Source organism: Genypterus blacodes, unplaced genomic scaffold (assembly GCF_046128005.1).
Source record: "Genypterus blacodes isolate CSIRO-AG114 ecotype Tasmania unplaced genomic scaffold, CSIRO-AGI_Gbla_v1 ptg000017l_1, whole genome shotgun sequence".
Lineage (NCBI taxonomy): Eukaryota > Metazoa > Chordata > Actinopteri > Ophidiiformes > Ophidiidae > Genypterus > Genypterus blacodes.
The window spans coordinates 2,919,496-2,947,268 of NW_027466831.1; the positions used below are offsets into that span (position 1 = coordinate 2,919,496).

The window sequence follows — 27,773 nt, forward strand, 5'->3', positions numbered from 1 at the left end:
GTTTATTTTTTAACAATAAACGTTCGCACCCGGCGCCCCATGTTCTGTAATATGATTGGTCGAAAGTGTAATCACGGGGTAGGTTATAGCCAATCCGACGACAACGACCGCAAAGTCATTTTTTTCAACGACTTAAAGAGGTAAACGGCTGTATTCACGTCAATTTAGTGTCGCTGTGTGGTTGTTATTAATTTGGTAAAGTGAATGGCGGAGCTCCTCCTATGCTGTCATCATGTGAAGTTATGAAGGGTTTGTTATTTTTCTCAAAGCTGAATTACACGGAAAAGCGCCGAGAAACTAACCAAAAATACTCCATCACTTCTTCCAAAACACAACTGAGCTGACCTGTCACCGCGCCGCTGCAGGGTGAGTGATGTTCTACTTCATAGCTAATTTAAGATGACATCTCCGCTAAGGTGTCGCTTTAATGTGGTTTTTCACACTCCCATGTGTATTCCTGCAACAATTGCATAGTGCAATTTTTGCTCTAGTTTACTTTTGCTCTGTCAACCTCATGCAAATTTTCGACGTTGGAAAATGTTATAAATGTCGTTATCGTTCATGTTTTTGTTTTTGCTAAGATTAAGGCACAAATCACTTACATTAAAAGTTAATAGTCGTTATGCTCTAATAATAGTGATTTCTTTTATGCACTGCCTTTTCTATTTAAACACTTATCACACTTACAATACACAAATACTATTTTTTAAAGTAGCCTTCATTATAACTTATTTTAACTGACATATGTACAATGACATAATTCACTGTAAGTTTCAACATGCTATCTGTCTCCTTAGTAGAGCAAAAGGTTGTGAAATTATGAAGCCTTGCAGCCATATTTGGTATTATTTTGTATTCACTTGACCAATAAGGGTCACACATGTCATATTTGGTCAACATAACAACACATTTACATATATAGTTTCAAACCATGCATGTCACATCAGATCAAACCCAGCTGAGGACAGTAGTGAAGCCATAAAGGGCCAGCTGATGTGTTTTGTATCCGGTAAGCAGTCTTTCACCGCCTTCAAAGCATTTCCTGTGAAAGACTAAACTACTTTATCTGTGCGTGATTGACATCTTTGCACTTTGTTTTACTTTCTCAATGCATAGGGTGTACTCTCCCATATTTCATCAGCGCTATTGTGTGAACTGCAGTTTTCATTGTCTTTAAATGTCATACTGATAATAATCTCCAATCTCAACACATGACAAACCATATATGATAATATTTGCATGCTACTTTGACCGATTTAGCCCTTGCATGTAGTACAGAAGGGCACAGATGGGTTAACCGCAGGGTGTGATTGAAGCCGTGTGACGTATGACATTTTTACTGCTTCATAATCTTTCTTAAGACCATGCATAGCAGGAGATTTGCTCCCCTTTGCTTTAGCCAGCCCGTGTTCACTCATACGTGACGATGCAGGCTTCAAAGATTACTCCCCTGTTGCAACTTTGCTGATTAAAAGCCCCTTGTACCATGTATAGTATTAGCAAGGGGTTAGGAGTTGACTGTAATTACTACAGGCTCCATAGACTGCTGCTGTGGGTGCAGTGTCAAGGGGAGATTGAGCGTTAGAAGCGGTTTATGTCGTGGTATGTAGTATGTTGTGCATTGGATTATTCCTCTGCTCTGGGGTATTTGGCAAGCTGGGGAATTGTGCTCGTGTGCGTGCATCTCTTTCTGTCTCAGAGACATAGAAAATGTGTCTTCTCTGTCCCGCATGCAGTCAGTGTAAGTGTGTCTGAATCTGTGGCCTTGTTTGTGGCATGAGACCATCGCAGCCCACAATTTTTATGTGATTAGGGCAGGTAAGTGATATGAGTACAAACAGAGGCAGTCTGTGTGTGTGTGGAAGTCTGTTGGTCACACAGGTCATTCAGCTGATCTGTGGTGAGATAACACAACAGGACCAATAATGAATGGATTGTCAAACTGGATACTGTTATTCAACCAAACCAAGTCTGCCAGTTACTTATTATTAGTTCAGTTTCCCTTTAAAGTCAAAGTAACACACTTAACCCTTTGAGAGCATCAAAGTTCTCCCCGTGTGTATCTCTTCTGCCTCAGGAGGTTTAGCTGCTCTTCCTTGTGCCACAGCACTGTCGTGCTTTCCTCAGCAGCACAGAGCTGAAAGTGGGGCTTTGAATTGCCTGATAGCTTTTGACAGCTCACTCTCATCCCGGTGGATCAATGGAGCTCAGCGCGCTTCATTAGAAGCATCAATGTAACACACACTCCCACAGGCTCAGCAACCAACCTCCAGCCCTGTCAATGTGGGATTTATATCTATATATGTTAGCAACAAAAATAATCATCTTTATTTCTTGATTCATTTATTACAATTTGCAAAGTTCAGTGAAGAAGTGACTCATCCTTCATTTGCATAAAACTGTCATTGGGAATTAACTTTAAATGACATTATGAAACGAGTTAGGATGCAAGCATTTTTTGACCATTCAGTGCAAAGCAACTCTTCATATCATGAGCATTTGTCTCATTTTCAGGCATACAGTCGAGGTAAATAATATGGCGCGTTCTCACTATTAGAAGGCTTTCTTTGGCATTTTGGTCAAAGATTATTTTGTGTGTTCCAAATGTATGTGTTCAATATTTCAAATAGTCAAAAGTTGTAAGAGTTCAGCTTGATGTAATAGCAACACCTAAAAGCCCTCTAGCTTTAAAATGAGTGTGTGGTCAGATAGAACCTCCATAATACTACACGATGAGCAAAAAAAAGAAGTTTCAAAATAAAACCTCTACTGGATAAATACCACTTACTGAAATAAGCAGTATTTCTCCTGCTAATGTAATTGATCTTTATTCATTTTTCACTTCCGTTTTCTCTTAAATGCATTGGCCAAGTAAACACGTGACACTAATAGTACTAATAATCCTTTAAAATGCTCCTTAACCATTTCTGCTTTGCATTGCTGGCAACCAAAAACCGGCTGGCCGTTGTTTTTCTTCAGAAAGGGAGAGGTGTGTGATATGTCGATGTAAGCTACAGGGTTCACTGTAAACAGAAGTATTGCATCAGCAAATACTTTGAATGATGGCATCACATGTATGAAGTGTTATTATCTGCAACAAGAAAAGCTAGAACGTGCCGGAGACAGTGGCAGTAGTAATTGGTCACAGCGGCTGTTGTCATGATGTAGGGTAGCAAAGATGAGCCAATGGCTGCTTTACTTTCATCACCCTCTTTTTGATTGGTTTGCTGGAATTTCACACAACTAATCACTAGCACCCTTTCCACTGAGGAACGACTACAGCCCACCTGTTTAGTCACATACACACACACACACACACACAGGCACACTCGCGTGCACACATATCTACAGACACATAGGGAAAATGCTGTGTGTGTTTCAGTGTCTCTCTCTGGTCTGATCATCAATAATGCATGGTTTTAGGAGGATGAAAGGCTGTTTGGGCTTGAGGCGTGTGTCTCATATGGAGAGGGACATCAGTGATAGCAGTTCAAACTCCATAGATAGACAAAGTGAATGTTCCATCACATGGCCCGACTGCTTTCACCCTAACTGTTTTTATTAATTTTTCCAGTGAATCCATATAATGATTCAATTTTTTCCTTTTTTAAGATTCTATGTTGTGATTATTCAATTTGATTAAGATGACGTTGAGGTAGATTTATGTAACATACAGCATGATATTGATCTTAGTAATTCTTTGCTCATTCCACGATCCACTGCTGATTTTGAACTCCATTTACCTACAACCTGTGGCATGAATATATGATGCAATACTCAACAGTTCACACATTTTAAAGCCAATAGAGCAGACAAACGGCGAGCTGCTTGTTTTCATAGAAACAGCAGGAGTCGAAGAACTCAAGTAGGAGCTGAAGTATCTACCTGTTTTGATATTTCCGAGGACATTTTTAATAGTGATTGCTTTTACTGAATATCATCTATTATGGGGAGCAACTTGTTCCCTCTGAACTCTTTGGTTTTGGACATTAATATGTAAAAAATAGTACTGTTTATGTTTTATCAGGCAATGTGTGTGTGTGTTTGCTGTCTGTGTGTGTGTGTGTGTGTGTATACGGATGTGGAGAATTCTTTGAAGTTCCTCATTCACTCGAAGCTCCTCTTCGCCATGTCTCATCACTCTTTGAAGACCATGTATCTGTGATTATTAAAGCCATCCTCTTTCAACTTCAAACGTATGGAATGAATACGAATATGACACCAAACATTGCACCAGGACACTTATTTCACTGCCATGCCATCCTGCCATGTGCTGGAGTTTGATAGAGCCACCGATCTCCAACGGGTATCTGTGGATCCTTAAATTGGTAGTTCAGCAGCTGGTACTGGCTACTTGGATATACTGTGTAGTTAGTTAGCGTTCACTGAGATACTGTATATTGGCAATCTCAGACAGCCTTGAAGTTTCTGTAACCCGATTTTCATACTGTACCATCATAACAAACTAATAACGGCCTGGAGGTATGATTCTGTATGTTTCAGGCCGCCGTGTTCAGTGTTCAGGATAGTTTAGTTCGAATTAAAACTGCTCCGGCTGTTCACGTCCCTCAATTTGGCGTGGAATCACTAGTAATGCACAGAAACATTGCCCTGTGTTGTAGCGATCTCATCCTTTCAAACACACTGTGTGATGGAACAGCTATATCTGTGTTGACCAGGCAGCTCTGTGTACGGATCAATGGCTCAATCAATGAACGAGGCTGTCTGTAGCTGTTGGTTTGATCGGCACAAAGGCCCTTCAGTTTCTTCCTCTTTCTCTCCGTGTTTTTCCTTTTAAGTCTGACAAAATGACGGGCAAACAGGGTGGAAGGTAAGGTCAGTAGGAATTCACAGAGCAGAGGCAGGATCATTACACTGCATAGGATTAAGTTAAGACTGTGTGTATGAGAGAGCAGAGGGAGAGAGAGAAAGAGAGAGAGCGTGTGTATGACTTTCACCGAGCGAGCCGCCAGCTTGTGTCTAACATTTACGTTCATCTACTATTTTCCATCTCTACTAGTTGCATTATCCCTTCCCTTTATCTGCTGCTCTCTTCCTGTATGTCCTCCATCTTTAGGCATTAAGCCCTCTGCCCACAGCACCTGGCACACACACATTGTCTCTCAGCAGCCCTGACAGGGTGCCAGTGTCTGGCTCTGACACCATATGGGCCTCTCTGTATGTTTGGGTATACAGTATGACGTCAGTGCCCTCTCCACTGCCACGGCACCTACAAATAGAAACACAAGCTATTTTAGATCCTAAATCTGCCACCATGAAAAAGTGCACCTCTTTCATTTTCATCCCAGCTCCTTTTGCTGATATCGGGATTGTTCTTTTTGCTGTGATGTTAATACAGTATAATGACTAGATACTGCAAATAACATCTTGAGTCATGAGGTGAGGAGGTTTTGTGCCGTTGTTGATTGTACACACTCAATAATACAGCTAGTAACTCATTTATGTAAGCTCTTTCTTTACACACAACCAGTACAAAATATGGATATGTTCACAACAGCTGATTGTTGGGGCAGAAAGAGGAAAATGGTAATGGCTGTTAGAATTCTCTCTGTCTGCAGGGAGAAGAACTCGCAATAGACTATCTGAACAGGTTGTATGACTGAGCATCATGGTGAGACCTAGGCTGTGTTGGCAGAGCTTCCATCACTGCCCATGGTAAATAAGGCTCACACCACTTTAGCGTGCAAAAACAGCGTTAAGCCAAAAACTTCTACTACTGCTTCTCACTACTCCAAGGCTCAGTGTGCTAGGAGCTGCTTATTAAAATGACAGGTAATAGCTGAAGACTTTGCACAATTCAAAATGGTGATTGAGGATGATCTGTGCAGCACTGTACTGGAAACAAATGATGATTATACAGAGGATATGACCCAAACTGCGGTTGAGCCTTGATGTGCCTTTGCAGTTTCCTGTTTGCGTGCTTGTCTTGTAAAAGCTCTTGACTTTTACCTTTGTCCTTCCTCCAGAGCTCGATTTCAACACACAAAGCTGTGCACTGCAGCAACAATTCTGCACTCATCCATTTCTATAGGTGAAATAAGGTGGAATAGCATTTCCATAAATCCCAGCAGGATTTATTTTAATCGGTTTTAAGCATAAAGACAAATATCATCAATCCTGTGACCGAAATGTCACAATAAAGTCGATTAGATGTGGAGACGGTAAGCAGGACTTTGATTAGTTTGGCCTTTGCTTCATTTATTCTCCTAAGCACACATTGTTTACATTGTGACAATAGACATATCAAATATTTACTCATTGATCAGTTTTATTACGATTAACATTTTATATCATTTAAAATGTGTGAGTGCTGAACCAATGCCCTTTGACTCTAATGTACTGCGGAGGGAGGAGAGGCAATTTTGGACTTTGATGCATTTTGTTTCCGTCCCCTTGATACACCCATGTGTGTGTGTATGCGGTTAACTGCCTGCAGCTGTGCGTCTGCCCATGTGCTGCTTCAGAGTGGTTTTCCTGTAATGCTCTCTAGCTTATGGGGGTCACAGAACCATTGCTGTGCTTTAATAACAGCAGGATTATCAAGGTTCAACCAGCTCGCCCTGCCCTCCTGCCCTAACCAGTCTCATCCAGTCCTCCACCCTTCCTTTTCTCCATCAGTATCTGTTTCCATATAGTTTCCACTCCTTGCTCTCCCTGCACAGGCTGTATCTCAGTGTATCTGTTATCTAATTCCTCTCCCCCGTCACGCTCTGTCCCAAGTTAACCAAGGTTAATGGTTGCTCAACCATCTCATCCTCAGTAACGGCATCTGTGGCTCTATTAATTCTCTGGGTGTTTTGTTGTTGTTGCCTGCCTCTATGCGCTTCACCCAAACTCAAATGGGTTTACTGTGACTGGAGCTCTGTTGCCGGGTGCCTTGGGGGTGCTACCCTGTGTGTATTCTTGTGTGTGTGTGTGTGTGTGTGTGTGTGTGTGTCTGGGTGTATTTGCATGTGTGTCAGTGAGGCTGTATTGCTGTGTGGCTGGTACAAAGTGAGACACTCCCTTATGTAAGACGTGTGTCTTGGCGGGACAGAGCAGGTGTTTAGCTTGGGGATGCTGGCTCAGGTGGAGGGAGGGAGGGAGGGAGGGAGGGAGGGAGGGCGGGAGGGAGATTCTATTTTGGGTTTACTGCGTTACTTTTATCTCCAAATGCCTAAAAGAATGAATGCACAATAGAATACCCACATTATACATAACCATGACAAAGTATATATGTTGAAAAAGAAGTAATTGAATTCATTTACACGACATGTTGAAGTTGTCACATTGCATAGAGGTATATTGATGTAAATGAGATATATCGTGTTTATAACGTTTCACATTTATCCCTACCACACAGGCTGCTTCAACAAATTAATCTTTACTGATAAATGTGAAAAGACAAATCATTTTAAATCTATTTCCCTAATGTCATTGAACAGGTTAGTGATTTCCCCAGCTTAACCCAGTTTTCCATTATTAGACTTAAAAGGATTCATGTTCTCTCTCTGTGAATGTGCATTCAGTCGGGTCTCATTGTTCCAGAGTCCAGACACATTGTCCTCCGGCAGCTTCACTAATCAACGTATTATTATCTTCCCTCTCTGTCCTCTGTAGATGTTTCAGAGCATGGAAGCGGCCTTGCTCCAGCCCCGGGATACCCACGCCAGTGTCCAACATCAGCGCTCGTCTTGTAACGCTTGCTGAACAGGAGAGTCATGCTGTCTGGTACCTGGCGGCGCTCTCTGGGGCACCGTCAGTCTGCTGCGGCACCTGTGGGGGCCAGCACGGCCATGACTGTTTGCGGGGTCCCCAGCGGGACAGTGGTCCTGGAGGCCCAGTATGACTACATCTACCGAGCTGCAGATGGACAGCAGGTCTGCATAAGAGAGGGAGAACGTTTTGTCCTCCTGAAGAAAACCAACGCTGACTGGTGGCAGGTGAGAGGACAGACGTCATCTTTTTATTCCTCGGTCTCAAATGAATGACATAATAGCGTAGATAGATACAACCATTGATAAAGTTATTTGTTGGAGCATTCAACTGTTGTGGTTGCAACCAACTAAGGCACATTACAAATGCATTTAATCTCTGACAGGTGCGGAGGATTGGGGCAGCCAGTAAAACCAAACCACTGTATGTACCTGCCACATATGTGATGGAGGTGCCTATAAAGCCGCTGCCATCACAGCAGCGCCTCGTCATGTCTGCCTCGCTGAACTCCAACCTGAGCACAATGCAAAGGGTGTCACTGACTCCCAGCCCAAAGCCTAAATATAACGAGCAGTACCAAGGTAATGTGTTGGTGTGAGAGTGTGACTGTGTGGGAAATTAGTGCTTTGTCTGTGAAAATCAGTACAAACTGAGACTACGTCCTAGGAATATGCAAAGACAATCAGAATTAAAACAGCCCTCTGCAAAATAAACCAATTTCTGCCATCCTCCCACAGTAAACAGACCCTTCTACCGCTCCATGGAAAACCTCAACTCCAACTGTGCCTTCCAGGGGCTGGACCGCAACGGCAGCACAGGTGGAGGCCGCTTCCCCACCCTGCCGCTCTCTGGATCCACTTTTGCCCCCTGCTGTCACAGCTCTGCTTCGGGCCACCTCATGGTGCCTGGATACCGTGCGCACCCCACCACCCAAGCAGCACGATCAGCCCCTAAGGTGGTCCCCACCATCACTCGAAGTCAAAGCTCCAGCAACCTGCCCGAGGGTCTGCCGGAGAACCCTTACGACGAGGTGGGTGGAGGGTTCAGGAGTCGCGCCAGCACTAAGATCAAGAAGAAGTCTTGTAGCCAGTGGGACGTGGCATCCCACAGGAACAACCATCTGCAGGTAGGACGTTCTAACAATGAATGACAGTTAGGATCCATCCAGATTTTTGCCGGAAAGTAGTTTGATGTTTTTTATCGATAGAATCATCCTGGATATATTCAGCTGTTACTGTCTTCAGATCCTTATCAGTGTGTCACCAAGAGAAAGTGGAATCATTTTTCAGATCCATTTTGACTGCCACTCATTCAGCCCAACTGTAATCTGGAGGAATAAAATGTTCAAACTGCAAAGCTCCAGTACACCTGCTCGATACTCAATCAAACTATTAACAAAGTGGAATAATCCATGTGCAAAAATAAACGACAACACAATTTACCACTGTTGTTCAAGTAAACAGAAGTTTAGTGTATTTTATACATTTTTGACAGTGAGACGAGCTTTTGCGGATTGAAAGAAAGTAATCGTCAGACTATTTTTTGGTTACTGTGTACTGATTTGTTTGGTTTGGTCCGCCCTCGTTTTAAATAATCCCCAGAGCTGCAATCAAGCATGGTCGTGAGGTCAGAGCATCTCTGTGTTACATCAGAGGCAGTTGCACAAGGCTTTTATCTGTGTGTCTGTGCAAACGAGCAATTACAAAGGCAGTATAGGTGCTCCGGCATCGCCATGGTTTCACGTACATTCTGTAGGTTTAATCTCAGCGTGAGTGACAGGGCTCTCGCTCTTTCTTCTTCTCCCTCTCTCTCCCTCTCTGCTTCCCTTTCCCTCCCTTTGCTTGTGTCTTTGTGTCTTTAATCCCACCAAGCAGGATTATTTACTGCCACATGCAGGTCACAATTACATTTATTATTTTTTCAGCCACGTCTCTCTCTCTCTCTCTCTCTCTCTCTCTCTGTCTCTCTCTCTCTCTCTCTCTCTCTCTCTCTCTCTCTCTCTCTCTCTCTCTCTCTCGCTCTCGCTCTCTCTCCCCATATGTAATAATCATATACATTCAATGTGTACCAGCCCCTCCCAAGTGCACACTGAATTTTAATGTAATCTTATTCCTGCAGGTTGTACATTCCATTCAGTACTCTGCTATACTGCTGCACAGAATTCTCCAAGCTGTCTCCCCTGCCTCCCCTTACACCTGCTGTACCACAGAGCGCCCGTGTCAGAGCCAAGCAGCACTTCATCCCTGTTTTGTATTTACAACTTACCTTATTTGAATTCCGCCGAAAGTGCAAATAGCAAAGTATGTTACTGGAAAAATAACATGCAGCAGACATATTCAAACAAAAAACAAAAAACAAAACAAGTTCCTTCCAGTTGTGTGCTGACAAGCTGCGCTTCGGAACACACACGTACACTGCAGTGTGTATTTCATTTGAGCAGTGTAGTAGTACATTGTTGTGACTCTCTTGACAGTATATTGCAGTATTTGGAGATTGTTATGATAGCCAGCTTCATACAGGTTTCAAAGACAATCCACTGTTCCAGCTGAATCTCTGTAATAACTTTGTGACCGATTTATTTGTTTAACCTCAGCATTTATTCGTAGACACTCACTCATGTAGGAAACATTTAATCTAATGTGACAGCAAGTATCCAGCCAGTTGAAATGTCCATAAAAAGACATTGATTTTGTTTGCACATTAACACCCCAAGGGATAAATATATGGAAAACAGTACAACATTTATGAGTCACCGGTGTGATTTATGTTTTGCACATTATTTATGTCCTTAAGTTATCCTCCTACTGTAGCGTACTGTGGCGTCTTGTGACTTAAATCAAGCCCTTGTCCAAAGGGAGGTGGCATGTTGATTTGCATGAGGCACAAAGGATCCATATGAATGATTATAGGATGATAATATCCAAATTTAGAGTTAACCTAACATAATCTGTATAACAAAGTATAGAGGTTTATATATTTATTTCCCTTTTTTCAACGACACCGTTTTGAATGCATTTTCCCTTTTTAGATTACTGAGTAATATGGTTAGTGAGCATTGAGTCGCAACAAAGGTTTCCAGCTGAATTTATAATTAACAGTGAATGTTTACCTCCTCACAGCTCTACAGCAGCAGTTGGATGCCTTAGGCGAGCTCAGCTGTTGAATCTGTTCTGCCCCCTAGAGTCCACTACGATCACATATAAGCTTTACACAATGCCTTCCACACACACACACACACACACACACACACACACACACACACACACACACACACACACACACATACACACAGTCACGCACATGCATGTTCCTTCAGTCATTATCCGAAATGAGTATGTTATGTAAGAGGGATCACCAGTCAATCAGTTAGTGAATTATGTCTGAGCTATAATTCGTGGAAAGAAGATCTTCCATGCGTCCATCAGTTTATTTCATTGGATTTGTAGATGTGTAGATCTCCTCTTGGTGGCTTATCTCTCTCTCTCTCTCTCTCTCTCCAAAAACGTGCATTTCTATAAGCTCTGTTGTAATCCACAGACAGACTATTCTATAGTAGGAGGTAGTGGGATTTTTTTTTCTCTTTTTTCACAAACTGATGTGTCAGTTGAACATGTTAAACCCGGCCAAAGCATGAGCATGTTTTGGCCGCGTTTAACATGTCTTTGTGTCTTAAAGGTGCTATACAAGTAAACACGCCTCATCTTGCCTACAATGTAATCTAGTAATCAACATCTATCTGACACAAAACACAAACTATATATTTTTCGTAAGGCTGCACTGGATTCCATAAGATCATACAAGTGTACCTAACAACAGAAAGGTGAATGTGTATATGTATTTATGTTAGTAAAAGCAATAGCTTCCATTTTCTCCTTTTCTCTCTCCCTGTCTCCCTGTTTCTACCCACAAGGTCCCAACAGAGTCCTACATCTCCCAGCTGTCCTGGCAGGACTCTCCCATATACACTGAAGTCCAAACGGAAAAACAGTCAGAGCCACCCAGCCCCGCCTCCGGACAGCGACCTCTTCAGATATTGGACCTGTGGGACCAGTACTTGGACTCAGCCACGGGGAGATGGTACTATGTCAACAGCGTCACCAAGGAGAGGTCCTGGAAGCCCCCTCGCAGGTCCCGTGGACACGCCAGCAGCATGGTACATCACCTAACACAGCAGGAGCTTGTTACTCCTCCTGAATCGACATTTAGCTTTAACCCAAATTGCACACTATTTGAAAAAGTCTGCATTTTCCACAGCCTTTCTTCCCCTCTGAGGACAGCAGAGGGTCAGAATGTAGAGTAAAAGACTCTTCTCATTTATATGCTCACATGGTGCGACTGTATCAGCACTAAAAGGGACTCCTTCAATCAGAGAACTCCAGGAGACCCAAAGGAGCGCAACCTGCCTTGCATATTTTCCCTTTTCTTAGAAATAGGCATAATTCAAAGAAGGTTGCAGACAATGAGCCCAACTTGTGTACGTGGGACTCAAACACCAGTCTGAATTGCCTTTACTTTACATATTGTCACTCTGGTGTGGGTTTCTTAAGTACAAAGTACTTCTGAGTGTTATAAGCCAGTGGTTCCCTCCCTTTGACTTGAGATTATTAAATTTGAGGCCATCTGACTCTTAAACATACTTACTTTTTCTATTCCCAGAGTGTTTTAATTTGAATATGTTTAAGAGTCCTGAAGAGGTTAAACTATTCAAAGAATCTGCAAACAAAAACTGCCTTGAATAAATGTGTTTTCTTCTTTCCTACCCCATTATTCATCTTGCAACCACTCAGATTTATGTTGCAACCTCTCATGAGGTATGGACCTGCAGGTTGGGAACCACTGGATACTGGATAATCACTTTTTCTCTGTCACAGAGTTGTCAGTTCACTGTATGTGGTACGTCCTCAGGCTGTAATTTGTGGTATTACTGTACTTACAATAACTGAAAATAGTGTTTACGTAGTGGTTTTGCAAAAATACACAGTACTTGCGACCCAAGTCTCAACTGCTCTCACTTTTCCTGTTTCACAATCTGTCTTTTCCTGTTCCTCTGCCAGGCCTGTCCAGGGCAGCCCCAAACGTTACCCAGAGAAACCAGCCATCTGTCACTACAACTGCCTGATGTTGGCAATAGAAGGTCGCACAAAGTATGTTATCATTTGATTTTATTCAGCCAGTGCCATACTTAGTAGGCAAAATTCAGGCTCCTGGTGAACATGCTGTAGTTACATACTGTAGTTACATACTGTAGTTACATGCTGTAGTTACATACTGTGCGATTTGAACTGCGAGATGTTGAATTGCACCATCTATCTCGCAGGCGTTAGCAGGGGTTGTGATATTTTAGAATTGCAAAATCGTAACCCACAGAAGTGATTGACTATCAAAAATGGATTCAAACAAAGACAGGGAACGGCTTTATATCATGTAATGTTTTGCTCTGCTCTCTGATTTGAATAATTAAGAGTGTTAGGTAATAATTGAGACGTCATGTATTTTTTGGTGGCTGTGCTACACAAAAAGAAAACCAAATTAAGATACACAGAGTATGTATAGTATAGTAAGTGCACACACAAACACACGTGAATCTACAGTATTATCTGCAAGTCAGAGTGCAAAGGGAATCCAGATTAAAGCACAGAGCAATAATGAGTTAGTGTGAATTGAAAAGGAGATTACATCTTTCTAGTTTCACCCCCCCATAACTGACTGACCCAAAGCTTTATGCACAGTATTTATCATCTACCCCTTACACACACACACACACACACACACACACACACACACACACTCACACTCACACTCACACTCACACTCACACACACTCACACACACCCTTCATCTCAAATGGTCGTGTTGTTGAGCTAATCCCTGAGGAAAAAACAAGGAAATATCTCTTGATTTGATGCAGATGATTAGTAGTTATTAGCCATTATTCCTGTATGGAATGAGACGAGCGACATTACCTAACATTGCACACATTTAAACCGCTCGCTTAGACTCCCAGGCGAACCTCAAACACATCCCTAACCACACAGATGCCGTCATAATCCCAAACGTTCCAATTTAATTCTTTCAACCGATTTCTAAACTTGATTGAGAGTTGCTGCAGAGACTCGGTGTGAGGAAGTAGCCATCTTTTGATCCAGAGTGGAACATTTTGGGGCACTTCTGCAGCAGCTATGGGTGGCTGAGAATGACCTTTTGACTGTATCTACAGTAGAGATCTGTGTTGTAAAATAAACTACACGAGCCAGATTGTCATAGATAAGCATTTTGCATCTTCAGATCACGTTGCCTCAGTGTTGCATCAGTGTTTCAAATTTAATGTTGCTCATCAAAAAATCTCCCATGATCAAAGCAGCGATTCACCACATCAAGTTAGTTTGAGTTGCCTTCTGTTGACCCATATATTTCACATCTGATTATGTCATACACGACTGTCATTACCCAGCGGGAAATTCATCAAAGATTAATAAAGGCATTCTCTGTGCCACGTGAATTTATCACCCAGGTAACTGCGACCGTGTCCCGTTTCACACACTTTATAGACATTTATATTTAATTAGTGGACACAATATTTATTTGAGCTATTCGGTGGCAGTACATCATGTACACCGAAACTGTTGTACACCAGTCGTGGTTTCATTAGTTTGGTGAATACACACCTTCCTTCTTTACATGAGAATTGATCTTGCCAACAGATACACTCAGCTTCCCTCTAGAATGGGGAAGTAGACACAGGCTGAGAGAGGGGAGAGAGAGAGAGAGAGAGAGAGAGAGAGAGAGATGAATGCCGTGACGCAAAGAGACCAAACGACATACTGACTACTTTAACTGGACAGATTAACAGCACGTAAGACACAACTGGCCTGGATTATAGACCCGATCGATCGGTGATAATGAGCACTGTTGCTGTAAGTGTTTGAATTTTTTAATTAATTTTTTTGGCAACACATCTGTATGCCGGCAGACTATCAAAAGTCTTGGCGCTGACATCGTTATTCTCCCAATGACCTTACTCACGCTAGTAGGTGTTAGTCAAACTGGTTCTACAGTATCTATGTTTCACTATTACTGAGCGACTGAGAATGGGTCCAACTGCCATTTATGTGAATGTGGCAGGATGTTAGTGGGGAACGGCCACAAGGTCTTGTAGAGGTGTTGCCGTGTGTCTTAGTCTGAGCTTCATGGCGGATCTTAGCGGAACACATTTATTGTTGTTCATCCGTATTTCCTCTCTTGCTCTCTCGCCCTCTCTCTCTCCCGCTCTCTCTCTCTCTCTCTCTCTCTCTCTCTCGCTCACTCTCTCTCTAGATGTCACCCGACTTTCTCTTCGGGAGTCACCAGAGGAAAGCTGACGGTGGCTGGCAGATGAAACAGGTGAACGTCTTCTCTTAACGTTGTTTCTGTAGCAGTAGATGCTTTCATGGCTTATTGGAGCGCCCTCACATTGCCACTGCAGGACCTTAAAGGGGAATTTCCTGTTAAAAGTCAATGATCTCTAGTTCTTAGATTTGCTGCAACTGCATCCTTACTGTACTACTGTAGAATATATTAAGATAATGCCTGATATTTACATTCCCACAGATCAGCAATTATGCATATTAAGGTGGTGAAATAGCAGTTTGTGGTGTAAAAAGAGGGGCTGTTACTCAAGCAGTTCTTACTGCAACATGTTGCATCACAGTGGGGTGTGGGTGCATTTGGTTTAAAGCCCTTTAAAGGCCTCGTCTTAGCAAAGGAGCAGATTTGGCACTTAGTGGTAATCCTCCTTGCATGAAGAGATGGCAAACATTAGGAGGCGTATTTAGTCTGATTGCTGAAAATAGGTTAGAGGGATTGGGAAAGTTACTTGGTTTTGGCTATTGCTGCATGGAGACTTGAGGACATGCAATTGTGTGTATGCTTGTAGACTTCCATATTTGTGGGTGAGTGGGTTTTTTGGAGGCCTATAACTTTTTAATGTAAAGTACAGGTGCACGTGCAAGCATGCATGTGTGTGTTTGTCAGTCCCACCTGTGTTATTGCCTCTTGGCACTTTCAGTTATATGAGGCAAAACAAGTTGAACACCACAAGGAAATAGAACTCGGTCACCAGCTGGAACTGTGCAGCTGCACCTATAATCATACTGCCAATGTGAGCACCTACGCCTCTCTCTTTTAGAACAATATACTTCACTGTCTTACCAGTCTGTTAAAATAATAAGAAAACATAAATCTTGTTTTAGATGCTGCTCATCTCCACTGGCTCCCATCAAAAACAACAAAATTAGCAATAGAAATATATATCCAAGTCATATCTTAAGTAGAGTGTAGCAGACGTACAAAACATATGTGGCATTTCTATGTGGCATTGATAGAAAGTTTCCGACGAGTTGGAAACAGCTTTCTTTGATTGTGTGTTTTCTCACTTATAAAAGATCCAATTTCCCCAAGAACAATTGCAGCATTTGTCTGATGCCTAATTATTTGTGTGTTCTGTGTTCTCTTGCATAATGAATGAATTATGAATGCAATGAATTCATAATTAGTTTACCTAAAGGTCACAACAGACTAAACATAAACATGGTGGCAGAAGAAAGACTCTAATGAGCTGTGGTTTCAACCCCACTGCAGCTGCATTCAGGGTATAAAAGAACAAAGCTTCAGTTTAGACTCGAATACTCAAATACTGGAATTAGAGGTATTTTTAAGATCTATTCCATTCACTTACATGCTAAATGTATTGGATTTAAAGGGGGAAAGGCAGTTTGACTCATTATGGGTCATTTAGAAGAAAATTAAGTACTGAATGTACAGAATTGTTTTAATTGATCTATTGTTTGTGTGTTCAGTCACCTTTAACTTGTAGAATAATATGTTGTAGTGTAAAGGTGCTGACCCTTCTGCTCTTTACTATTGCTTGTTTGTGATTGTGTGTCTCACTGTAGTGCTAAGGGCAGGAACACTAGAATAAATATACTGATGTATGAACAAACACACATCAGACTGTACATACTGTATATTGGCACAAAAACAGTTGGATCTTCTTGTATTTTCCGTTGGAGTCTACAGTATGAATCAGCACGTGCCTTTTCCTGTCTTTGTGTCATCTACCATTGACCTCTGACACTAATATTTGCCCCCGACCTTTAACCCCTGTGAAGAGCATGCAGCGTGCTGCCTCTTCAGATAACTTGAGCATGGTGGCGTTCCAAAATTCCGACGCCCAGTGCCGTAGCTGCGCACCCCTGCATGATGCCAACCAGATGCTCAGCCACTCCCAATCTCTGAACCTGCCTGACAACAGCAAGGTACACACAGGCAGACCACAAACAGGGTCACGGGTTATGTGTTCACTTTGCACAGACCTACAGAAACATATCATAACAAACTACTGCATTTGATCATGCACATACACACACCTGACACCCACCTTCTGTCCTCCAGCTGGTCCAGCAGCGCAGAGATTACTCCTGCAATGTCACCAATATTATTGTGGAGCCTCCGTCTCCACAAAGCTCTCCAGACCACGACGTTTGCACACCGGTGAGACAACACTACTTTGTTATTAACAATCAATAGCCTTTCTTAAGAGTCACTTCTAATTGTATCATTCTTTTCCCTTGCTTCGATCTGTTTTAGTTTTCTGTCCATCATTTTATTTTGCTGTGTCCTCCTGAATGGTGTATTGCTCAACATCTGTCTTTATGTCTCTCTAACTGTTGTCCTCAGTCAGATATTAAATTGTCTTCATTCCTGATTTTCTTCTTTGTCTTCAAACACTGTATTCAACACATCAGATTTAATAGTTACCATTAATTCTCTTGCACCCCAGGGTGCTGTACCACAGTGGGAGATTTTAGAGCAGCTGCCCTCCTGCTATTTTTTCAATGATGCAACAGTCTTGTTAAATGGGTTTTCTCGGGATGCAGTATGTTTCACAGAGGAAGGCCTTATGCTGTACATTCAGAACTGATAACACTAGTTTAAAAATGTAAATACCAAATTAGAAGTTACCTCCCTTTCAATAGGAGCTGGAGAAAGCTGGGCTGCTGAACAAGACCAAGATTGCAGAAGGAGGTCGAAAACTGAGGTGAGACCCCATCTGGTCTCGTGTCGTAAAGCCAAAACACATTTAATTTGAACCCACTGTAAACATAAACGTGTGTTTATTGGACTGCAGGAAAAGCTGGAGCCCATCCTGGGTGGTGTTGGTGGGGAACAGTTTGGTTTTCTTCAAGGATCCTAAATCGCAGACCCCCTCCAGCTGGGTGAGAGTTCAGACAAACTCAGCGCTGACAGAATACAACAACATGACATTTGTGTATGATTGTGCGTTTTCCTTTTATCATCATCAGAAACCGGGACACAGCCGCCCGGAGAGCAGCATGGACCTGAGGGGAGCTCAGCTGCACTGGGCCAACCAACTCTCCAGCAAGAAGAACGTCTTCAAGGTGAGAAACCAACAAAGGCAAATCCAGGTCAAGTGTAATCCAAGCCATTGTGCAATAACAGTGAGCAGCGTTTCCTTTTTAAATGTGCAAAATCATCTTTTTAATCCTTAACATTGCAAGAAAGGGTGTTTCTGATAGCTTAATTCAAAAGTAATACACTTAGATCAATGAAACAACGTAGGCAGAAATGTTGTCTTGGCTTGTTCGGCCTTGGCTAAGGTATGAATGGTAAACAGTGCCCTCTTAGCTGATTGAATGTACAGCGACAACAGCAGGTACGGGGTGTACGTGTCCACATCAGAAGGGGAAGTGAGAAAGGGAAGTCTGCTCTGTTGATAATGCATCGCTGACCTTTTCGGAACTTGGAGAACTCAAAAGTGCCCCAGAGGAAGCATTACAGCGCGTCGGGTCCATGACTCGCAGCGTTTCCCTCTGCCTCAGCCTGCACGCCTGTCACAACGCTGCATGGTGTCTAACCTCCAGCTATGTCGACAAAAGTGAGCTTAGCATTTGTCGGCTTTTATTGAAACTGATATTACACAAGTGATAGACAGAGAAGTGAGCAAAAATAAATAAATTCACCGGGGAGCTGTGTGTGGAGTTTAGTGCAGCGGTGGTTTGACAGCAGTGTTCTGGTGTACATGGTGTACGACATATACGTTTGTGTGTGTGTGTGTGTGTGTGTGTGTGTGTGTATGTATGGAGCACCCTCACACTCTCATGTGAACGTTTCAGCTGAGGACAGTGACAGGCAACGAGTTCCTGCTGCAGTCGGAGACAGACTCTCTGATCAGGGAGTGGTACAATACCATCCAGAGTGTCATCGACAGGCTGGTGAGACTGACACACACACACACACACACACACACACACACACACACACACACACACACACACAGTGGCTGATTCAGTTTTGGCTATATTATTAAACAGACATCCTAACTATGAAACACAACATCTAATCTATTTAGTAAGCATGCCGAGTTAGAGGCTGACTTACATTATTTTTTTGATGAATTTCTTTCAGACCAAATGTCCAAATCTACTAAAATGTGTCTGAATGTGCCTTTGCTTTGCTTTGCTGTGGGAATAATCAGAAGCCAGTTTGTGTAAAGGTTTTTACAGATGCATTTTAATTATTTTGTAGCTGTGAAATTGCATAAATATGTGTAAAAGCCATACTACTGAAATACTCAGACAGCTCAGAGTCAAAGCCAACGTGTCTCATGCAATTTCCTTTTTGAAAAGCTGCTGAGAGTTTGTTTTTACTTGAAAGCAGTATATGACTTTCACCTCGAGACACATACATATGTTCATATTTGAGCAAAAGTATTGATATTGATGACCTGATTAACAGTAAGAGGACTGTTTGCCTCTGCAGGACCGTGAGAACCCTTTAGACAACGTCCTCCTGTACTCCCTGAGGAGAGCAGGCAGCGTGGAGATGCTGGAGCACAGCGGAGACGAGGACGACAAGTTCAGAACATCACGTAAGTCTCACCACGTCGCCGTCCCTTAAACGCTGTCTCTCTGCTCGCTTCATTCAACCGTCACCCATCGCCACGCCCACGCTGTTGCTCTCACGCCCGCTCACACCTTTCATCTTCACTCTCTCTTCCAAACACCTGTCCAGGCTTCTTTCATCCTTTCATCCTGTCCTCCATTCTCTCCTCTGTCCAACCTGCTTACATCTTCACGCCACCGCACTGGCAAATCCTCTCCGCGCCCGTCCTGTCTCGCCTGCGCTGTCGCCCAGCGCTTCCCCTCTTCATCCTCACCACCATCCCCTCTCATCTTCTCTCCCGTCCCGTGGCCAGCCACCCCGCACTGACCTCCGCCTCCTACACCCCCAATCCCTGTCTTCCCTCTGCAGTCCCTCGCTCGGTGTCCAACCTGGAGAACACGGAGAGGAAGAGAGTGAAGAGCCGGCTGAAGAAGCTGATCCTGAAGCGGCCTCCTCTTCAAGCCCTGCAGGAGAAGGGGCTCATTAAAGGTAAGGCTTTATCATATATAGCCATTTCTATCTTATATCTTAATTCCTCCTTCACTAACATTCTAATCTGCTAAATGCTGAGGGTTTCATGTCTAAAGTGGAACCAAAGAAGCCTTAACAGAATAATGCGGGAACGTGACAAATAGATGATTATCTCCTGCTACAGGCTTCTTATCTATAAATTAAACTTTGTTCAATGAATTGTGAAATATACCGGAAGTATCACAGGATATATCTCAATTTATATCACACCACATTTATAACACACGCTCTTTACTATATACAGTACATTTGTGTGCTACATTGACAAGCTTAAGAGAGGAAAGAGCAAAAAGTCTCCAACACTGAATAGTAAACTGATATAAAGTTCTATTTCCTTACGTCATGACTTGTTGTCACAATATCATCAGTAAGTGTGTGCCAAAGTCACAGCTATCTGAGAATGAAAATGCACTAATGCGAGAGTGTGTGTGTGTGTGTGTGTGTGTGTGTCATCACCCTTTAGATCAGGTGTTTGGCTGCAGCCTGGAGATGCTGTGTGAGCGAGAAAAGAGCACAATCCCTCGCTTCGTCAGGCTGTGCACAGAGGCTGTGGAGAGGAGAGGTAAAGTAGCTACCACCTCCTGCTAAACTTCCACTAAACACACACACACATACACACACACACGCTGTTGTTCTCAGCCCGGGCGCCGCTGCACATCTTGCAACCGTGCGTCTGTGTGACAGAAATCATCAAACCAACAGAAAATCCTGAAAACGATTTCGATGTTTGCGCAGGAATGAAGCAGAAGTAATCAGAGAGAAGTGAGTACAGCTGCCAGGCAGAGTGGGATCCAAATGAGAGAGAATAGAGCCGTTTAGAAACAATGCCGCCCTTATCAATGTTTGATAAGCTAAAGAAATCTGTATTTGGACCACGGGGCTCTTGAAAGCCTCAGTTTGATGAATTAAATATTTCTGGGGAATATTTTTGTAAACAGTGTCCAGACTGTTTTCTTAAGACTTTTAAATGTGTGACAGATTGAGAAAGTTTTCTGAAAAATACTCTAAAAAATGTGAAACTAGTCCAGCAATATTCATCTACAGTAAGTGGAACTACTGAAGTAGGTTTACACGCCTGGAAACCACATGAATACACTGCACTTATTCTGATATACTTTAATAAAGTGTCGTCACATGAGCCAGAGAATCAGCTAATATTCAGAATCTTTATAAGAATCAAAGCTTTAGTCGCAAAGCAGGCGCGTTATTTTTCCGAGCGGCTGAACTGAGCTGTGATATATTAAATCACACTCACCGGCCCCTTGTGACTGTGATTATAACATCAATCATTGGAACGTTAGCTAATCTGAAATGGTATTTATAACGTCTCACAAAAGCACGACCAGTTCTCCAACTTCCACTACTCCAACTTGTGCTGCAATAGCAGAATGTCCACTTTGCTGTCATAACCGAGAACTGACAACTAAACTGGAAGATTAAGATTGTTCTCCGAGAATGATATGACGATGTAAAATATGACTCTCTCTGCTTTTACATGTGTATTTTTAGACACACTGCTGGGAATCATCTCAGTCTTAAAGGAAACAATTATCCTGTAACTTCCAGTTCCATCACAGGGAAGTTTCCACTGATGCGTTCCACCTTTGTGTGGTATGTTGCAGGACTGGACACTGACGGCATCTACAGAGTATCAGGAAACCTGGCTGTGATCCAGAAACTACGCTACCTTGTGAACCACGGTGAGGATGGAGGAAGCAACAGCAGAGATCTGTTGGTTCATCTCTGCCTGTCCATTCAATTCTAACACATTGCTCTTGATGATTATACACACACACGTAGAGAGAATACACAGCACTGTCTACATGCTTGAAATGAATGTCTCTGGCGTCTCTGACGTGATAAAGTGAACCCTGAGGGAAGCCGACTGAGTAACTGTTGGTTTTTGCAGAGCGAGCAGTGACTACTGATGGCCGCTACATGTTCCCAGCAGAGTTGGTACAAGGTAGATACAGGCGGGCCAGCAAAGAGACGCCCGCCCTCTCGCCTAATCCGCCCTGCTTATTTGTGCCTTTTGCCTAGTGTGAAGTCAAAGCTCATTACACTCGCTGACACACACACACACACACTCACACACGCACGCACAGATGCAGCGTGTACTCCACTGCTTGGCGATTGTGCTGCCATTTGCTTAATGTATGTGAGTCCCGTAGGCTTTTCTGCTTTAAGTTTTCTGATGTAATAGCGCACAGCAGGTTGTACAGCCGCTCCTCCTCCGCAGTCCGTCACTGCCACCAAGTGTCTGAAACAGAGAATCGTTTTTGTTTTTTTGGGGCTTTTGTGTTTGTGAAGCGCTTTCATGTCACACACACACCCTCACTAATGTTTCTCATTAGAAGAGCTCGGTGCTCGTGTGTGTGTGTGTGTGTTGCTGATATTCGTCTTCCTGGCATCTTAAGTCAAGAGTCGACTCGTTTTCTGTCCGTTTGGTACCAATTTGAAATTGAGAAGCCATCGGTCAGGGCTGGATGACAACATCTGTGCTTCATTCTTCAAAGTGTGTGTCTGCTTGTGTGATTTAAAGTGTGTCCGTGTGTCTTTCTTCCACATAACATCTCTATCTCCCTCCTGCAGCCTCCAGCCTTCACGCTACGCCTCCGACAGGGATTTACGCCCTGTTCTTTTACGAGGCATCCGCTTAATGACGCTCAAACTCTTAATTCTACCTCTTTGTCTCCCATATTTGTCTCGCCTTTCTTCTCTGACCCTCTCTGATCTGTCTCCCGTCTGGCTCTCTCCCCCCCCTGTCCACCCCCGTCCCTCTCTCATCTCTCAGAGGAGAAGCTGAACTTGGACCAGAGCGAGTGGGAGGACGTTCACGTCATCACGGGAGCTTTGAAACTTTTCTTCCGCGAGCTTCCCGAACCCCTGGTGCCCTACGGCTTCTTCACCGACATCCTGGAGACAGTCAGTGAGTGGCCGCCTTCAGTCTCATTCATAAATGATGATGAGAATGAGAGCAGAGGCAGAAATTAAAGCGCTTATCTAGTCAGTGAGGAAAATGTCTTCTCGCAAACCGCTTGCATTCACCTCTGTGTTTGAGGTGAGACATTTTCGAAGACAATAGTGATGGGATTCAACCAAGGCAGTCAGGGCCTTTACATGTAGTCAGACTCTATCAAGGTGTGAGGAAAGTCATTTTCTACGTACACATTCCCATATACTGACGACACTCCATGCCATGTCTTTCATCATTGTTAGACTATTGCAGCGTTACCTCATTTGACAAAAGCATGAAAAACAACAATGTGAAGGTGACAAAATTGTAAAGTAAGAAATAAAACAACTTAACTGCTGTGGATACTGAGGAGAGCGCTTTGTATTCAGCGGTGCAGAATTGATAAAAGGAAGTAGAAGGTCAACGACAAATCCCTCACATTAATCCTCGAGTCATTATGATAGCAAAGTTTCACCGAGTTCTTCATCTGTTCATTTGCATAGAAAACGCTGGAATCTTCTCAGCGGAAAGCCGGCGTTAATCTGGCATTTCTCAATAAATTACAACCGGCAAGACAACTTTGATATGAAGATAGCAAACATTTATTAAGAGTAATAAATGCAAATGAATGTTAGCAGCAAGACTCTTCTTCTTCTTCTTCTTATCGCTGTGTGTTTGTCCTTATGAACACAGAGGCTGATCATTACTGCGCTCTTTCAACCGTAATTGAAAACAAATGCAAGCTGCTGTAGATCAGATAAGACAGTGGGTGCCAATAAGAGAGAGAGACACACACACACACACACACACACACACACACACACACACACACACAAGCGATGTCAGCTGCCGGGTGTGAATCAGATTACTGGATGTGGATCTGTAACATCAGCGTGTGTGTGTGTGTGTGTGTGATCTGATGTGTCCCTGTGCCTGTGTCGCAGAAATGTCGGACCACGAGGACAAAGTGGAGCGTTTGAAGTGCTTGGTGCTGAACATGCCTCCTCCCAACCACGACACGCTGCACTTCATGTGTCGCCACCTCAGACGGTAAGAGGAGGAACGCCGTCGCCTTCTTCTCTTCTAGCCCGTTTCCATCCGCCTCTGAACCAGTTGACCCTCGTAGGAAGTCTCTTATCCCGCCACAAGAGGGCGTAGTTTCCCTTCCCCTCAGCCAGTTGATTCTCTTGGCCGTGACTCACCCGGCGTGCCAGTTGCTGCTGGATGAGTTCTGGGGTTCTGGGGGTTCCTGCGAAGATGAAACGCTTTGAGGAAGATGGATGGCGTACGATGTTCTGTGAGCCAGTTCCTTTTACAGTACATAAAAATCACTTTGGGTTTGTTGCCGCCTACGGTCTCTCCTTCCACTCCAGGGGTGAGGGTTGGTGTTGGGAGGCCGCTGTGTGTGTGTGTGTGTGTGTGTGTGTGTGCCAGGGTGTGGTGGTGGGCCCCATGAATCTGTCAACTCTGTGTCTTTCTCTTCTTTGCTTCTCTTCTCCTCCATCCCCCCCCCTCCCCTCGTTCTGTTTCACATTTATTACTTCTCACCTCTCCTCCTCATTTCCTTCCTTCCTTCCTCGCCTCTTCCTCCTCCTCTCCTTCTCTCCCCCTCCTTCCTCTTCCTCTGCCATCCACTCCACCTCCTCCTGTCCCTCTCTCATTTTTCTGGTTTCTCCCCCCCCCCTCCCCTTCCCTCTCTTTCCTCCTCGCCTTGAAGGTCCCATGGGAGCCTTGTGGTTCGTCTGCTGGAAGGCATACCAACACCACCGCCGCCACCACTGGAACCTCTCTCTCGCTCGCCCTCTCCCTCGCTCCTTTTTTCTTCCCTCCGCTCTCTCTCTTTTTTCCTCCTCTCCGTTTAATGTGGAAGTTTTGAGCAATTGCTGGCTGCTTCTGTGGCTTGGTGGGAATGGCATTTTTAGAAGAATGCCTCATACTGTGGCTTTAACCCATTCCTGAGTCCCCCCCAATCGCACACACACATACACACACAACACAACACAACACCAACATAGGTGGAGGTGGGCGGTAAGTTTATACTCATATAGATTGTGAAACAAAGACATGCAGACGTGCCCACAAAGAGGCAAGAAGTCCATGCTGGATGTACAAACAATGGCTGTCTTAGATTCTCTCAGGGTTTTCTTAAGCTTTTGCAAGAATAATAAAGACGTCACAAACTGACCACAAGCATGAAGGGTAGCATATGGGCATTTAGTGGTCATCTGTACGCTTTGCCGTCTCAAAGATGGGTTCAGAAAAGTGAAATTCATAGCCGGAACCCTTCATCCAAAGCCATTGTAGTGCGCCACGTTGTGCCGTGAGGCACAGGTGTGGCAGAGTTTGTCCCCTCCTGCTCTGGGTCGGTGTAATCACTCCCTTGCCTTCCCCTCTGTGTGTCTGCAGTGTGCTGGAATGTTCAGACACCAACAGGATGACCACCCACAACATCGGCATCGTGTTCGGCCCGACCCTGATGCGCCCCGAGCGGGACAACGGGAACATGGCCGTGAACATGATTTACCAGAACCAGGCCGTGGAGCTCATCCTCAGCGAGTACGAGCACATCTTCGGCACAAGAGGCTTCTCTTGATCCCTCTGTCGGACTCCAAACACCTCGCCAGCAGACACGACTACAAGTGCTGTACCATTTGACCTTTCTGTCCGTTTGCTCACATGGTGTAAAATGGATTTTTACATTGAAGACAAACAGCTGATAATCATTCATTACATCTGGCCTCCATAATAAGCCATGTTAGAACAATAAGAGCAAAGCAAAGCCATTGTGATATTACTGCTGCAGGACTTGTGCCTTTCATTGCAAAGGCACAACGGAACGAGCGCTTCCCCCATCACTCTTACACACAAACGGCTTTATCAGTTGTTAATCAGACTTAATTGCGAGGAAAGGACTCCTCCTGTCTGTCTCCTTCTCTAATTCAGACCAAATTTAGCTCAGGCGTTTCGCTCGACCTTGTTGCAGCAGGGATGCGAGCGCACAACGGAAACAATGGAAGCACTTGTGCGTCGCGGGGACGGACAGATCCCAGCTGCAATCCTAGGATGGATATTAATTATGCAAACCAACAGGAAGCAAGCTGTGTATGTAAATGTGCTGTCATCTCGCTGTAAGACCTTCAGTATTTAATTGAACACTTTTCTTGTGAATTTGAGAGTCCCGGACGTGTGTGAGATGAAAGAGGAGGATTTAAGCGATGGGGTGAATGTGCCAACAAGGTGGCTAATGTTTCTTTGTACCAAACTATGCCTATGTGTGTGTATGTGTGTGTGTGTGTGTGTGTGTGTGTCACCCTTCAAATCTTCCTTTTTTTGTAAAATACAGGACTCACCCTCTATTTTAAATAGTTTAGAATAAGTTAAAGCTATAAAGTTGTAAATACGTGACAGGCTGTCGACCAGTAGCACTTTGCATACAGTGTGTAATCTAAACAAATGTGTGATGTACAGTAGAGTAGACAAAATCCAACTTTACAACCAGCAATTTGTCATAAACTTGGACCTAATTACCTTTCCAGCAATAAAAAAATGTGAATGAACAGATTTGGGATGTGCGTCATTACTGTGTGTGTGTGTGTGTGTGTGTGTGTGTGTGTGTGTGTGTGTGTGTGTTTGTTATTTGTCCTTCTGGCACTTTGTTTGTGTTGAGCTTTGATTGGTTGCGTGAGAGATAGCTGAAGTGTGGAGGTATGCAGGCCTGGGAGAGTGGGGCAGGCAGAGACATCCCCTGTGATTGGTGCGAATGGCTGCTTTTAATAACAGAACAAAAGAGGAACTGGAAATGCATATGTTTAAAAAATGTGGATTTTCCCCAAGACCCTCTCACTCTCTCGCTCTGCGGCTTTGGTAATTTTATATTGACTGTGTGGGTTTGGCAAAAGACAAAAAAGAGAAAGAAAAAAGGAAAGGGGGGGGGAGGGGCGGCGCGGGAGCGAGCGAGACGGGTGGGGGTGGGGGGGTGTGCTTAGATTTGTGAAGTTTTATTAGATGTATTTATTCATTTTTATGTTCATATTATTTCAAGTCTTGTGTGAGTGTGTGTGTGTGCGACTGAAATGTGTTGGGAGATTGATGTGGAGTCATTTGAATGTTTGATCTGTGTGTGTGTGTGTATGTGTGTGTGTGTGTGTGTGTGTGTGTGTGAGCATTACCAAGGTCGTCCTTTAATTTGATTGACAACAGGCAACCGCACAAGTTTATCTGATCCAAAAGCATGAGCGCAGGGTCACGCATGCGTTTCTTCTAAGGAGTATCAGCGCTGATACGTTTACACCTCCAGTAGTGAGACGGCCTCTCGGATGATTAGTGACCCGCAGCCCCATATTGGATTAAACGTCTCCATTCATGACGTTACGCAAACAAAGCCTCACACACTGAAGCCATTAAGTCATTCAGTCTTCATAAGCCATTTTGTAAATTATTGTATTTTTGTTCCGCCTCCAAACTATGAAATTGAAGAGATTTTGCCTGTCAGTAAAAACGCAGGAGCAGAAAAAACACCAATCATTTCATTTAGTTCATCAATCACTAACGTAACAAATCAGTCTCATCAGCTGTTTAAGTCTTTAAAGATTTATTAATATTTGATTTGTGTGGCAACATATGAGCACAG

The 27,773-nt window shown here is 43.6% G+C and overlaps 1 protein-coding gene across 7 annotated transcripts; it reads left to right on the forward strand.

The window, feature by feature from the left end:
* Nucleotides 1-137: 137 nt before the first annotated feature.
* Nucleotides 138-26,702, forward strand: arhgap9 (Rho GTPase activating protein 9). 7 transcript variants are annotated; one of them, XM_076140961.1, is made up of 21 exons: nucleotides 138-366; nucleotides 7,621-7,943; nucleotides 8,102-8,297; nucleotides 8,454-8,842; nucleotides 11,627-11,869; nucleotides 12,771-12,860; nucleotides 15,031-15,096; nucleotides 16,863-17,009; nucleotides 17,146-17,244; nucleotides 17,730-17,791; nucleotides 17,882-17,969; nucleotides 18,057-18,152; nucleotides 18,888-18,986; nucleotides 19,534-19,646; nucleotides 19,970-20,145; nucleotides 20,651-20,749; nucleotides 21,810-21,887; nucleotides 22,097-22,150; nucleotides 22,982-23,116; nucleotides 24,088-24,193; nucleotides 25,550-26,702. In XM_076140961.1, exons 2-21 carry the CDS (start codon nucleotides 7,722-7,724, stop codon nucleotides 25,734-25,736), a joined length of 2,745 nt encoding a protein of 914 aa, XP_075997076.1. In that variant the 5' UTR covers nucleotides 138-366; nucleotides 7,621-7,721; the 3' UTR covers nucleotides 25,737-26,702. The 7 variants fall into 7 exon arrangements, with proteins under 7 accessions (XP_075997076.1, XP_075997078.1, XP_075997077.1 ...); XM_076140963.1 differs by having other exon boundaries at nucleotides 19,534-19,642; nucleotides 20,026-20,145; XM_076140962.1 differs by lacking the exon at nucleotides 22,097-22,150.
* The last annotated feature ends 1,071 nt before the right edge of the window (nucleotides 26,703-27,773 follow it).

What these genes read in the sequence shown, in the direction of transcription:
- arhgap9 (XM_076140961.1), top strand. Translation starts at nt 7,722, where the DNA reads ATGCTGTCTGGTACCTGGCGGCGCTCTCTGGGGCACCGTCAGTCTGCT. An exon ending in ATATAACGAGCAGTACCAAG is followed by an intron (nt 8,298 to 8,453) that starts GTAATGTGTTGG and finishes ATCCTCCCACAG; the next exon opens with TAAACAGACCCTTCTACCGC. An exon ending in CCCAGCAGAGTTGGTACAAG is followed by an intron (nt 22,151 to 22,981) that starts GTAGATACAGGC and finishes CTCATCTCTCAG; the next exon opens with AGGAGAAGCTGAACTTGGAC.